Source organism: Tinamus guttatus, unplaced genomic scaffold (genome assembly GCF_059628265.1).
Source record: "Tinamus guttatus ecotype Peru unplaced genomic scaffold, ASM5962826v1 Tinamus_guttatus_pri_ptg000794l, whole genome shotgun sequence".
NCBI lineage: Eukaryota > Metazoa > Chordata > Aves > Tinamiformes > Tinamidae > Tinamus > Tinamus guttatus.
The window spans coordinates 449,030-463,228 of record NW_028289328.1 but is presented as its reverse complement, the minus strand read 5'-3'; the positions used below and the strand labels follow the sequence as shown (position 1 = coordinate 463,228).

The 14,199-nt window shown below is 37.7% G+C and overlaps 1 protein-coding gene across 1 annotated transcript; it reads left to right on the top strand.

Moving 5' to 3' along the window:
- Window positions 1-313: 313 nt before the first annotated feature.
- Window positions 314-13,710, top strand: LOC104570140 (uncharacterized). Its single transcript, XM_088537502.1, has 6 exons — window positions 314-425; window positions 2,291-2,413; window positions 3,676-3,748; window positions 4,578-4,668; window positions 6,017-6,112; window positions 13,522-13,710. The coding sequence occupies exons 1-6, from the start codon at window positions 314-316 to the stop codon at window positions 13,708-13,710; spliced, it is 684 nt and encodes a 227-aa protein (XP_088393628.1).
- Window positions 13,711-14,199: the final 489 nt, after the last annotated feature.

Below are 14,199 nucleotides of genomic sequence, written 5' to 3'. Positions count from 1 at the left end.
TTCATGAGAGTTTTTAGAATGCAGAATTCTAGTGCCTCTGTCTTGATTAGATTATCTGAAAAGGAAGCTGAAGCTCTATCTTCAAGATGTCTTACTAGGATGTCCCATTCTCCAGAGAGGGTGGCCCTCATTCTGTTCAAGTGCGCAATCACACTTAGAGGGTGAATTTATACCACTTTCTTCAAATGTTATTAATCAAAATTATGCACTTTGTAAATGGGCCTCTGACATAAAATATGAAATATTGTGATGAATTCTAACTTACATTTTAGGACTGAGAAACAGTGACTACCCGGGTTACCAGGTTTCCACAATGCTGCTCCGCTCAGGCCGCCAAAAGTCCTACAAAGCACCTGCCTGGAGAAAGCGATGTGTTAAAAATAAATCTCTGCTGAGAAGTCTCAAGACAGTTTCAGAAAAGCCAGGTAAACTTATCTTTCCTGTGAATGTATGCCCTTAACCTGGGAAAGGCGACAAAAAAGGCAGAATTAAGGGCCTGCTGACTCTTTTATTTGTGGAACTATAACCCCAATTATTATACTATACAATACATGCACAATACTATACAATACAACAACAATTTTTAGAGTTTTTTTCTGTATTAATTATGCTACCTCTTGCTCTGCTGTGTTCTGGCTGTTTTCCTCTTGTGCAGATCTGAGCGGTGAGGCTGCCAGGCCTCTGAGGGCAGGGCCTGGATGAGTCACGCACGTGTCACACCTGCTGGTGCCGGGGTTATGGCACAGGTCCTCGGGCTGTGCACAGTTCGTCTGCTGCGTCCACTTCATTTACAAATTTTCTGATCGCCGAAATAGGGTCCTTTCTGAAGGGAATGCCTCTCAGAAACAACTTTGTTTTCAAAATGCCTGCTAAGAACCAGATGTTTCGGAAGACATACATAAGTGTAATGAGGATGAAGTTTTCAGTGAGGCCCTGCATTCCCAGAAGATTATGTCACTATTGGTGGCTGCTGGGTGTGCTGCTGTTTTGCTTAGCTACTATTTTCTGGCCAAGAAAGATCAGTTTATCCCTCGCTCATTCTAGAGATCAGTATTGTCTCAGGAATGTCCAAGATTTGTACTGAATTCACAAGTAGAAAATCTATGCAGGAAGATAACGTGGTCTAACATATTGTGCCTATTCAATTGTGTTCAGTAGAGTTTTAATACCAAAGTGGCTGAACTATGTCCTTTCAACATCCAGAACTGAGAATGCTGAGAGAGTTCAACAGTGATGACAAACAAACAGAGAGACATATAAACAAGCCAGAAGTCTAAGAGTTGTCTAAGGCTTCTCTCTTAATCTTTTTCAGAATTTATTTATTTGTTTTACCTTTGCAGTATTCATTTTCACTTATGTTATTACCTCTGCAGTATGTATTTTCACTTATGTTAATACTGGAATCACTGTTTCAAAGCCAGTGGATAGCCACGGTTGCTCTAGCATTTTCCATACACACTGCACTGATTTATTGGTAGCCCACTGCTAAAAGAACTTGCCACTGTAATCTCTGGCCATATCTTGTGTTGTGCTTGCCTTTTTTTTGAGTTACTTTTTATGCTCAGTTCCCACATTCCTGATGTAATATTTCTGGTAGCTGAATTTCCCTCCTAACATTTTTTACTTAGGAATATATATTTTATTTTCGTTAAGACAGAACTGTTCCTAAAATAAACACTCTTTTAGATAGCAGTCTGCAGCCTGAAACTGTTCTCTATAAGCAGATTTTATTTTTCAGTGATAAAATCAGTAAATAGGCAAGCACTATCTATGAAATAAAGGAAATCAGTCTGGGAACAGGATGCTGAGGAGGTACTTTCTGTACTTTGCTTTTTGCATCTTTCAGAATGAAAACTGAGAACTTGGCCTGCTCTCTTCTTCACTGTCCCGTCCAGCTGCTGGGCACTGTTTACAAAACTGCTCTGTCTCCCTCTCCCCACAGGACTGTCCTCCCTGTTCTAAGCCCGTCACCAGCCAATTGATAGTTCAGGCCCTCCCGCTCCTGCTCAGATTCTCTCTAGCCCCATCAATCTCTTCCAGCACAGCTCTCTGCAGGTTGGCTGGAAGCCTTGACAGAAGGAGCAACCCCTGCAAAAGACCTGCTTAAGTCCACCCAATTATTTTTACTATTATCATTTTAATTATTGCTCTACTGCTCTAAAGTAAGTTTAGTCTTTGTGAAATATACAGAGATTACCAAGCAAACGTTGCTGGAAAAATACAATATTTTTATGGAATTGTGCTGTTTTTCTGTTACTACTAAAACTAACGAAGACTCATTTACAATTAGGATTTAGTCTACGAGAAACTGTAAAATGTTACATACTGACAGAAGACTCAAGAACTGTGCATTTTGATTTAGATGAATATGGTCATCATGAAATATCCACCAAGGATTCACAATCCCATGAAGGTACAGTGTGCTTTTTATACCAAAACTCACCAGCTGCGTGTATAGTGTTGTAGGGATTTGTTGAATGTACCATTATGCTTTCTGTTTTATCAGACAGTGAAGATAGATAGTATTTTACTGCCTCCTTATGAAGTAAAGTGATAAGAGAGAACTTATTTCCAGGTTCGACAGGTACATAACACACACGAAGGAAGATTTACTTGTTTGCTACCCTCTAAGTTAATAGTATAATGTACATGTTTGCCTTTTACGAGATAGAAAGCAAAGGTAATTCTTAGGGACAAGGGCAAAATGAAGAAGAAAGAGAGAGTCTATTGGAATTTGAGGAATTCATTTATATTTCATGGAACTGTTCCATGGATGTCTCAATTCTATTCTCAATAGACCTGCTCTAATTCACAGGAAAAATGATACCAAAACTAACCGCGCATAGTAGGTGTCAAACAGTATGCTTTTGGCAGGGAAGATCCAAATAACCATGCATACAATTGTTCTAGAATTAGTCATTTTACAGAGATACGAAAGTAGGGAGAAAAAGCAAAAGTTGCAACCAATATATAGAAAAGTTGAAATCTCTAAGATAACTATTTACTTGTCAAAACCTTATTTTCTTACAGAAATTCAACTTGTATGGTAATGCTATATTCTTCATTATATATTCTTCAGATAGATGCACAGAAAGGCTTGTTTGATACATTTAAAAACTAAATTATGGAATTTGATCCTATTAAACTGTAAGCAATGACAACTGTATTAACCAGCAATGTGTTTAAGTGTCCTTTCTGTCTTCCAGAGAATCTCATATATATAGGATAACTTCATACAGTTCTGGAGTAACTCTGTCAGTTAGTAATGCTGATTTTTGGACAGCATTAAAAATGGTATTTGGAAATAACAATATAACAGTAGGCTATGAATAGATTTTTAGGGTTGCAGTCCAGATGTGAAAGATACCGGGCTAAGGAAAAAAAAGATTGGAAACTTTTGTGTGTTTACATATATACGTAAACAATCACACACAAGCTTGCATATTCATTGTAATATATTTATTACAAACTTGAGAGTACATCTGTGCAAGTTTAACTGTGCTCTGGCCAGGATTTTTTCAATTCTGATACCTGCAAGAATCAAAATCTGATAACTACTATTACACAGTTTCTCAGATTATGCTTTAAAATAATTCTTTAAGTTTTTTCTGGTGCTTTTGGGTTTGAAGAGTAATTGTCCAATTCCTGATCTTTATTAAATATGTTTTCTTTTAGATATTGCATGGTTAAGCGTGTTTACAAGTAATGAATCAACAATTTGTGGCATGACTCAAGTTGAAACAAAGTCATCTCAGCAAAGTAAGGAACCTCTCTGTGATTTCATATGTAATACTTCCACTTTTCAGTGGCAATATGGAAATTTAGATTCCTTCAAATTTGGTCTTAGTAAACAATGTATAAGCAACTTGCAATAAAGCTTAGAAACAGAGAAAGGCAAGGATAATTAGAATGTAATGCATATTAATGTCGTCAGTTGACTTTCTGTATTTTCACATCCCTCTTTGTTGCCATTCTTACATATATATCAGGTATGCATATGACATTCGTATAAAATACCCCTTGACTATTGATATGACACTTACACACTGAGCTGAATTTGAACTATTGGAGCTGAGGGAAACCAAACTGATGACATAAAGGTATCAAAATTTGCAGAACTTAGTCTCTATATTCTATTACATTTTTCTGATTCATTACCGTATAGACATGTAGAGTAAAATAAAGTAGCCTGGAATATGTCTTGAATTCTAATGAGGATTTTTGAGCTATTTTGTGCAGTAAGTGATTCATGAAAATTCCTTACAGAGGTTTTACCAGAAGCGTTATGGTTAGGGTAAGTCGAGTAACTAAGATCAGGGCTAGGATTAGAACAGGTAAATTCAGTCATGAGTATGTGCTGCTGATTCATAATACCTTGCAAAGGATGAGAGACATTCAATAACAACAACAAAAAAAATCTCTTTAATTGCAACAGCAGGTGGAAGATCTGTTTATTTCTTGTCCTGTGCCTATTAATATATATTGAACCTGAATGTTGTCTCTTTACAAAATATTTCTTATGCTTTATTTTGAAAAGTTCTAAGCTTTTTATTACAAAATTCTCCTGTTGATAAAACAGGTGCTAAAAATCTGGTGATCCTCACACAGAGATCAAAACGTAATGAATTTGTCCTGTTGTGCACGGGTGAAGAGCAGCTCTCCCTAAAAGTAAGAAGTATTAATTTTCTTTATAACATGTAGATCATCTTTCTCACTATAAAACAACTTCCCTCACAGTCCTTTCTTGAATTCTTTTTTTTTTTTCCTTACTGCCTTCTACATTTCAAAGTTTCTGACTACCTCTTTGTGTACTCTCTGGAAATTTTTGGAATGAGTTATTGCAAAAAGCATCAGCTACACAAGTGACTACTGGCAGTAGAAGACAAGCTGGGGTTCAGCTATCATGGGAAGAGAGAGAGGCTTCCTCATGAGAAAATATACAGGAAATAAAGGGAGTGGGAAGCAGGAATGTTGCCTAGGCAGACAGGTGAGATTAAGAAGGGAATTATTTTCTAATAATAAACCCGGGTTATAAGTTGATGAAAAGGACATCTAAAACGAAAAGGAATTACAGATGCATCTAGTAATCTGCTTTAAACATTTGCCCTCCCCTGTAGTAACATTTTAATTTTTGTCACTCTTGTCGATAAAGAATAGGCAAGACTATGTTTCCTTAATGCAGGTTAAAACCTTTACTGACACCTGCCTCAGGAAGTTTATCCTCTAAAATTGGGCAAAGGTCTAAAAGCTCTGTTTACACAGCCTGTATGAGATAAAGAATGACGCCTAATCTAACCTTGGCTATGAATGGTGATGTGAATCATGAAATGCCTTCTCAAGTCTATCTTCAAAATTTTCCATTTATTTTTAATTTGTAGATGACTTTCCATCAAATTCATTTCTTGATATTATCTGGGGAAATGTGCAGATATATTAATTAAAACATTATCCTGCTGGTATTTTCCTTTCTCTTCTTGCAAGAGCAAACATATGCAGAATTTAACTGGTTCAGAGAATAACTTTTCATAAATGAATCCTCTGCTAGGTATACTGCAGAATTAGAGAAAGAATTGTGTTTAACCCTGGTAGATTTTACTTTTCAATTACCTATTTTTAAGTGTTATATTGCATTGTGTGCATGACGTGATTAGAAATAGCTCTTATTTGAAAATAAGGTAAAATATAGTGCCTCCCAACTATATAAATCATTGGAAAGTTCAGGATACATAACATAGTTTAGCCTTGCCTACACTGCACGATAGAATCTGGGCTTTAAACAATCTGAAGGATTGTCTTTGCTATTTATTCATTTTGCTTTGCAAAAGGTAAGATAGGAATGTACTCTTAGAACTGCCTTGAGAATTCAACCATCTAGTAGTTTTGGATATTTTGAATTTAACTGTTTATGAGATTTATAAAAATTAGAGTTTTCTTTAGAGTTAGTAATACATATGGTGATTTAAAACAGATGAAAATATCAAGACAAAATTACTCGTGTGTGTGTTTGTAAATACAGGTCTTAAAAGCAAGCTGTTCAGAACTAGATTATCCAATAGCGAAAAGGCGTTGCACCTTGAAAACATGCAAACATGATAATCCTGACTTTGAACAGGTATGTAATCGTGATCAGCCAAATAAAACTTTGTGTGCATGAGCAAATGTACATGCAGGCATATGTGTAAAAAGAGGCGGAGCTTAAGGTAATCCTAATGTTACTCATAAATAATTTTTAGTATTTTCCTCTAAAAAAAAAAAGAATGGACAACTTGTTCTTACTTTTGCCTTGACTTTTGTATGCAAAAACATCTTTCGGTCTATGAACAAAATATCTGAGCTTAAATTAAAATTCAAAAGACCAAGTGATTTTTTTGCACAGTATTGTGCTTGTACAAAATCAAGGAGATAGGCAGAGTATAGGTATATTAGTAACTCTTAAAAGGTTAATTTAAAAGAGTGTTAGCATTTTTATGAACAGTAAGTCCATCAAAGATCAGAGTTTCTGGAATGTAATAAAAATACAAAAAAGAAATTGCTAAACATCAGATATAAATAAGAAATGAAAAATAAGGAGTCTCTGAAGAACTTTCAGATCAATTCTATACTAGCAAAAGATTGTAAATCAAAAATAATGCACTAGATGAATTCTATACCAGCAGTAGGTTGTAAATCAAGAATAATACACTATGTATAGAAAGTTAAATGTTTTCTTAGCACACTTTTTGTGATGGAAACTTGATTGTGATGGATATTCTCAAGATAGAAGTAATAAAACATTGTGAATACAGAAGGAAAAATAGTTGAGTTGTATTACATTTTATTTTAAACTAGATATATTACATTTTATTTTAAACTAGATGTTTTAACTAAGCAGATCTAGCTAATAATCATTTTTGTAGTGTCATGCTGACTTACTAGAGAGGAGGATTAAAAAGCCAATTGTTTCAATTTCTGTAAGCAAAAGTTATCTGGGATCAGATGCAGAACTTCATAAAGTCAAAACTGTAAAGTGAAAAGCTGAAAATTGAAGCTGAAGTTCACAGTCTGATTTTTAACATTTGTCCTAAATAAAATAAATAAAATTGAATTTTTAAAAAAGTGAAAGAATGTTTATCATCACTGAAAGATCTCAATGGGTCTTTCTGCTCAAGATGTTGCCACAAAAGTCCTTAGCTCTGTACAGAAGGAGAAAGAATGAGGCTTAGAAAAATTATTGGAAAACCTTTAATGTTTTCTTTAAAGGATATATGTTACCACAGTCACATTGCATTCTTTAAAAAATTTATTTTAAAATGTATTCCATGGTTTTTTCAAGAAAAGTTATGCCATTTTCTATAGCACTTTTCATAGGGGGAAAAAAAAGTAATAGTTCCAGGTTTGGGGGAATTGCAAGGCAGAGTACTTGCCTGGAGAGACCTATTCACCACTTTGGGTTTCTAAACAGAAGATTAAAATGAAGAATTCAGGTAATGATCCTTTACGGAAAGTATTAAGCTGCCATTGTCCGGAGGATGAAGAAAATGCAGGAGCAGTTGAGTAAGATGAGGATATACTTCTCATGGCTGAATAAAACCCTAGGTGGTACTACAGTGTGATAATACATAATCTGCCAACTTATAACAAAAGATCTTAAAGATAGACATTTTTCTTTTATTGAAAGACTGTTGGTATTATGAGAAATAGGAGACATCTCTGAGGCCTGCAGTTGTTCTGGCAGGAAGTTACATGTAGTGTTTTAAATTTCTGCTTGCCTAACAAACTTGGAAGGAGAAACAGTTAACAACCAACCTTACCGATCAATAAACATCCTTTATTAATTAAGCTGTTCTTATTACAATGAGATAATAACAATTTATAACAACAAACGATAGCTTATAATAAGAGCTTCTTACAATAGGAGTTGCGCTGGGACAGGGTCAGAGATTACAACTGGTATTCATTAAAATTCCGCATTTCTAAAAGCTGAATAGCTATTCCCAGAGCACATCCAGACATTCACGCACTGTTAGCCAGCAAGAGCAGCAGTGGGGAGACTCATTGTTGTGTTAGGTAATATGTTCTCTTTTAGGAAAGTCTGAGCACTTTCACAACTTTGTCCCTCAGTGGTGAAGTCTAAGCACGTAAATAGTGCTGTCTGAGGTCATTTCTGAAAAAAAATCTGTTTTAGTCTGGTTTCTTTCAGCACTTCCTCTTGCTAATAGCTTTTTCTGACCCAAAAACACCCTCCCTGGGTTTTTGCAAGCTATTTGATCACGTGACAGTTTATTTAGAAGTCTGAGTCAGGGTTTCTAGCTGTGTGATATCAGGGCTGAGCCCTGAATCCCTGGCACACAGGCAGCAAAACGGATAGGAGGAAGGGACAGTGTGGGGGAAGAAATAGCAGTGGGGGGAATTATACAGATAGACTTGTTTCCATTTAAACCATTCTCATTTATTATGCACAAATTTTTACCATTTAAGTGTATCGGTTACCAGACACATCTTCTCCAGTACTTATCCTACTGCATCCTTTCAATACTACTTCTCTTTTTGTTCAGTCATAATGTTTTACTCCATGTGTTACCTCCTCCAAAACTCTCACATACGTATTTTTAATCCCCAGTTCTCAGTTTTTATTTACTTCAGTGCTGATTGATAGTTCTCAGTATCCCTTAAGTTTCAAACCTCCTTTACTCTTCTCTTTCTTGGAGATACCCTCTCTGAAAGCCTTCTTGACTTACAAATTTACTTAAAAGAAAAGTTAATTCTGCCACTAGGCTTGGTTGCTTGTCTTCATTTTTTTTTGTCCTCAGGGATTAAAATCAACTTAGCTAAATAAAACTACTGATGCTATTTGATTATGATAAGTGCAGGGCATTTTCACAAACTGGCTACCCTAAGCCTACCCTAATGTCTACCCTAAGCTTACCTACCCGAATCCTACCTGCCCTAGCCCTACCCTAACCCTGCTCTGCGCTCTGTCCTCTCCTGCACTGGAAGTCCAGCCCCAGTACAGCCCTCCAGCTTAGTCATTAGGACCACCCCACATGTCTTTACCACCACCACACCCACCTCTGCATCACACCCATTATGCGCAATATCTTGTTATCTTTCTTTGGAGATAGTCAAGACCCGCCTGGATGCGATCCTGTGCAACGTGCTGCATGTGCTCCTGCTTGAGCAGCAGGGTTCACCGTCTCTAGAGGTCCCTTCCAACTTCAACCTTTCTGTGACTCTGTGACTCCTCTGTCTACATAGACTGGAATCTTGGAGCTGCAGCTCTCCCAGTTCCATTAAGAGCTGTAACAGTTTTTTATTTTAGAGTCTTGTCAGTCTCACTAAGTAGTTAGACCAAATGAGGCAAGTAAGCTATCCAGCCAGAAATCTTATTATAGTAGTTACTGGTTATTTCTTTTAAGCAGAGCAAAATAAAGGGAAAAAAAAAAAGATTCAAATAGCCAAAATCTAATAAGCAGCCTATAGAATTACCTTGGTGAAGAACTTTTGGCCTTGCTGGTAGTGGTAATGCCACATTTCCTAGATAACAGGTCACTCTTCTCCTTCTCTTTTGGCATTCTGTACATTAATGTACATTAATTAATACACAAGTCCAAGAATGATTGTGCACAAGCGGCAGTAGGCTCCTAATCAGGTCTGAGATGAAGATCTTCTTTGAGGTGTTTCTCACAGAAGCTTGAGGCTGGTAGCCTGTAGTTCTTCCTAACAAGATGCAGTGGAACATGTTGCCCAGAGAGGTTGTGGAGTCTCCCTCTTTGGAGATCTTCAAAACCCGCTTGGACGCAGTCCTGTGCCAAGTGCTCTGGGTGACCCTGCGTGTGCAGGGGGGTTGGACTAGATGATCTCTAGAGGTCCCTTCCAACCTTGAGCATTCTGAGTCTATTAGTCACTACTTGATTTACCCTATGGTAACACAGTTTATAGATACATAAAAAATATAAATATAGAGCCAAGAGAAAAATACCAGCAGCTGCAGGTAACCTCTCTGAGTCCACCTGAATGAGCCACCCTCACAGCTCCAGGGAGCTCAAGGCCAGCAACCCCTACCAAAGAGGGCTCTCCGAGCAGGCTGTGTATTTCATCTCCTTGGTCTCATCTCACTTTGCGTCGCTACGTTATAACTGCGACAACCATCGCTTGTTGCTAGCGCTGCAATGAGGCCTGTTACCACGTAAAACTCCCGGGCAAGCAAAAGATAAAGCACAAAACAACAACACTTGTATGTAAATATATAAGGAGGTATTACACAGATTCAAATTAAAATAATCCAGAAGTAACATCCTTTTTGCTCTAGAGGGAGATTTTTTTCTCATTTCTTTTATTTTTTATTGTACTGCTTCTTGCACCTGGGCATTGGTTTCTCCTTTAGCCGATTGTAGTACTTTTACTACTTTTACCCACTGATCTCCTTCAGGTTTTGGGCATGGGCCCAGCAAGACATAATTATCTGTCATACAGCAGTAGGTGAATGCCTCCTCAATCAATATTCCTTAAAACTGCTAATGTCTATGGTAATTCTTCAGATCATGGTTTTGAATATTTTCCTACAACATGGTTGGACTATTTTTAATAGATAGTTTTGTTCTTCTATGACTCTCAAGAATTAGATAGATATTGAGGGTATATGCAGTCATTGTTTTAGCCTGATATAATTTATTAAGGCCAGAGTTTCTTCATTTACAAAAGTCCCTCTTTTATCAGACACAGTCCCTAAAAGTTTTCCATACCTACAGATATTTCCTGATACACCAATTGTACTTTTATCATGGTTCTGTTCCTTTTTGTGAGAAAAGCTCCAGCACAGCCTGAAAATATACCTCTGGTGACAAAGAAGTGCTGACATACTTTTTGAGTTCATGGTATTTGATCTGTAGAATTGTCTGACATACCAGCACATGCCCACAACTTCTCTGATGCAATTCAGGTAGTGGGTCAGTTTCACTAGTTTGCTTTTGCATCACTGAATGCCTCACTTATTTTATAAGCATATATTCATGTGGGAACAAACATATTTGTGAACTCCTTTGTTTAACTTACCATGATGGAGTCAGATGATTCATTCTTTTTTCTGCTGACCTTGATATCCATTTCTAATCTTTTAGCTATGTCCTGCAGCAGTTAAACTTAATGTTGCCTTAGTTGCGTCTTATTCACACTTTAGTCTGCAGCTCTGACATCTAGCACGTCATTTGTGGAAGAGATTAACACTGATGATAACAGTGACAACATTTTTCTAACATGAGCAACTTTGTTGTCGAAATTTTATGGGAAATGAGCATTTAAAGCTCTCAATCTAGATCTCCACCATGTCATGTAGATACAGCAGCTATTTTAACTGCTGCATTTAAACCTGCTTTTACAAGCAGCTAATTTTATGTTCACATTTACCTGATCCCCCTGGAGTCTCTCTGGCCTTAGGGGACCAACTACAAACCATTTCTTCTCCTTGCTTCTGCTCTTTTATTTTATTCATTTTTTTTCCCTCTGAACTCATCTGGTTCCCTTACTCCAATTCTATCGTATTACTTTACTGGATCCCTAGAAGATATTCCTTTCCTAAAGACAAATTAGCTTCTATTTTCTTAATAATTATTTTTTAAATTCAGTTTTTAGCTCAATATATTATGCTGTGGCATTTGCTGTGTCTGCACAAAATGTTTTAACTGGTCTCCGTACAGTTGCTAGCAGAGGAAGTCTATCCTCAAGCTTCACCTCATATAAGGCTCCTGAACAACTGGAGAACATTTACTCCGTTATCTGTTTTCCTTGGGCTGAAGTGACACAGTGCTGCTTCTCTCATGGAAAGGCACTTTTACCAATGCTGTGACATTCAGCATGGTGGGAGCCTTTTAGTATCCTGCTGCTGAGGCATTTCCTGAGCCTGAGCTTTTACGCTTTTTCCCAAACATTCAGTTTCAATTTAGAGTTGCACTTAATAGTGTATGCAACAATGTTATTCCTAACTGGCCAGGTAGTTAGAACCGGCAGTAGGATTAGAGTACTACAAAGGATCACTCACTGGATAAAAAGAAGAAACAATTTCGGCAAATTTGATTATTCATTTACTATGTCAATCTTCTCCAGGAGATGCAGTAAATTTCCCAGTTTAGCACCCACCCTGAAATTAATAACAAAGGCCTAATTAATATGGTTCAAATCCATGTCTCATCCCCATCCCAAGAAGGTCCTAATGTATGCTTCTGGTCCCTGCAGAGCAGCCAGGACCTCCTTGGTCGCACAGCCCTATGCTGGCACTGACAAGTCCTGGATGCTTTGGCCAAGGGTCATGGTGACACCTCTGCCTCTTGGTTCTTATCCAAAGACCAGCCTGTGCAATCACGGAATCACAGAATGGTCGAAGTTGTAAGGGACCTCTAGAGGTCATCTCATTCCTGTCAAGCAGGCATGTCTAGAGCATGTTGCACAGGTGGGCGTTCAGGAGGATTTTGAAGATCTTCAGAGAAGGAGACTCCACAACCTCTCTGGGCAGCCTGTTCCAGTGCTCAGTCATGCTCACGGGAAAGTTGTTCTTCTTTACATGGAGATGGAAGTGCCTGTGTTTCAATTCGTACCCATTACCCTTTGTCCTGCTGCTGGACACCACTGAGAAGAACTTGCCCTGTCGTCCCTACATTCTCCCCTCAGGTACCTACACATACTAATCAGATCTCCTCTCGGTCTTCCCATCTCTAGGCTAAACAGGCCCAGCTCGCTTAGTCTTTCCTCATATGATAGATGCTCCAGTCCCTTAATCATCTTCGTGGCTCTACACTGGACACTCTCCAGTAGCTCCATGTCCCTCTTGTCCTGGGGAGCCCAGACCTGTACCCAATACTCCAGGTGCACCCTCACCAGAGCTGAGCAGAGGGGCAGGATCCCCTCCCTCGACCTGCTGGCAACTCTCCTCCTCATGCAGGCCAGGATCCCACTGGTTTCTCTGTCCAAACCCAGAGGTGCCGATGGAGCCCTACAGAGGAAGCTCACAAACATGGCTGTTGTTACAACAATAGCCAATCCTTAAAGGATGAATCCTAAAAACAGTATTGGAAACTTGAGATATCTAGAAAACATATGTAATAGAGCAGTCGTCTAGGAGTAAATGATACTATAATATTCTAATTTTACTATAGTTAGGCAAGTGCGGTATCTTAGCTTAACAGAAAACTGTGGGTTGACATTATTTGCCAGAGGCAGCTGGCTGGGAGTATTTAGTAAGAATAAAACAAAATGAAATAGAAGCGATCCAATGAGAGGTTTTTTGAGGTAGCAAGGGAATGCAGATATTTGTTTGGAAATACCCAGTATTTTGAGGGACACAATAATTTTTTTCATTTACAATCATCATGGAATCTGCTACAAGATGATTAGGTGCTTCCAAGATTTATCATATAAATATGGTGAATATATACCACTGGAGAAAGCCATTCAGAATACAACAAGATTGCAATATCTCTGAAGTGTCTTCATATATGAATTTCTATAAAAATGCTTTAAAATAGCATGTTCTTTGTTTTGCATATTTCATAGCTGAGTGAAAACAATCTCTTCTTCATCATGCATTGCCAAGGAGATTCGGTGAAGTTCCAGTGCTATGAAAACGAAAGTTACTACCTGCATGTGAATGAGGACGCACTTGACATCCGCAAGCTAGAAGATGCAGAACCTGACGGGGAGAAAAATTTTTACTTCAAGGTTTCATATTTGTCTACTTCTTAGTGGCCTAAATGTCCATACAACTCCTGTAATAAGTCGGCAGACAAGGAGGATTGAGATCATATAGAATTGATCTCTATTTTGCCTTTTTATTGACTTTTTTTTGCGCTATCTTGAGTCTCAGTTTTCCATTTTATGTATAACATCCTTTAGTTCTGTTTTATACAATAAGTAGAGAAAATGGTCAAGTTCAGAAAGCAAAGTCTGTTTGCATCTTTTCTGCACAATGACTGTTTTAAATAGGTAAGTTCTACCTGAAGGGGATAAATACACAGGACGTATCTCAAAAACAGAGATACAAAACGTACAAAATGTAAAGGAAAAATTAGTTTTCCATGTTGTAAACATTTTCCTCTAAATGACTCTTAAAGGCTCATCTGAGCTGAAGAAGGAATGTTCAGGTATCATTAAATGCATATGTGCATGTACACACACACTGATTAGGAAAGGAGTGAAGAGGGAGTCTCAGATCTGCAGGAAAACAGAACAGAG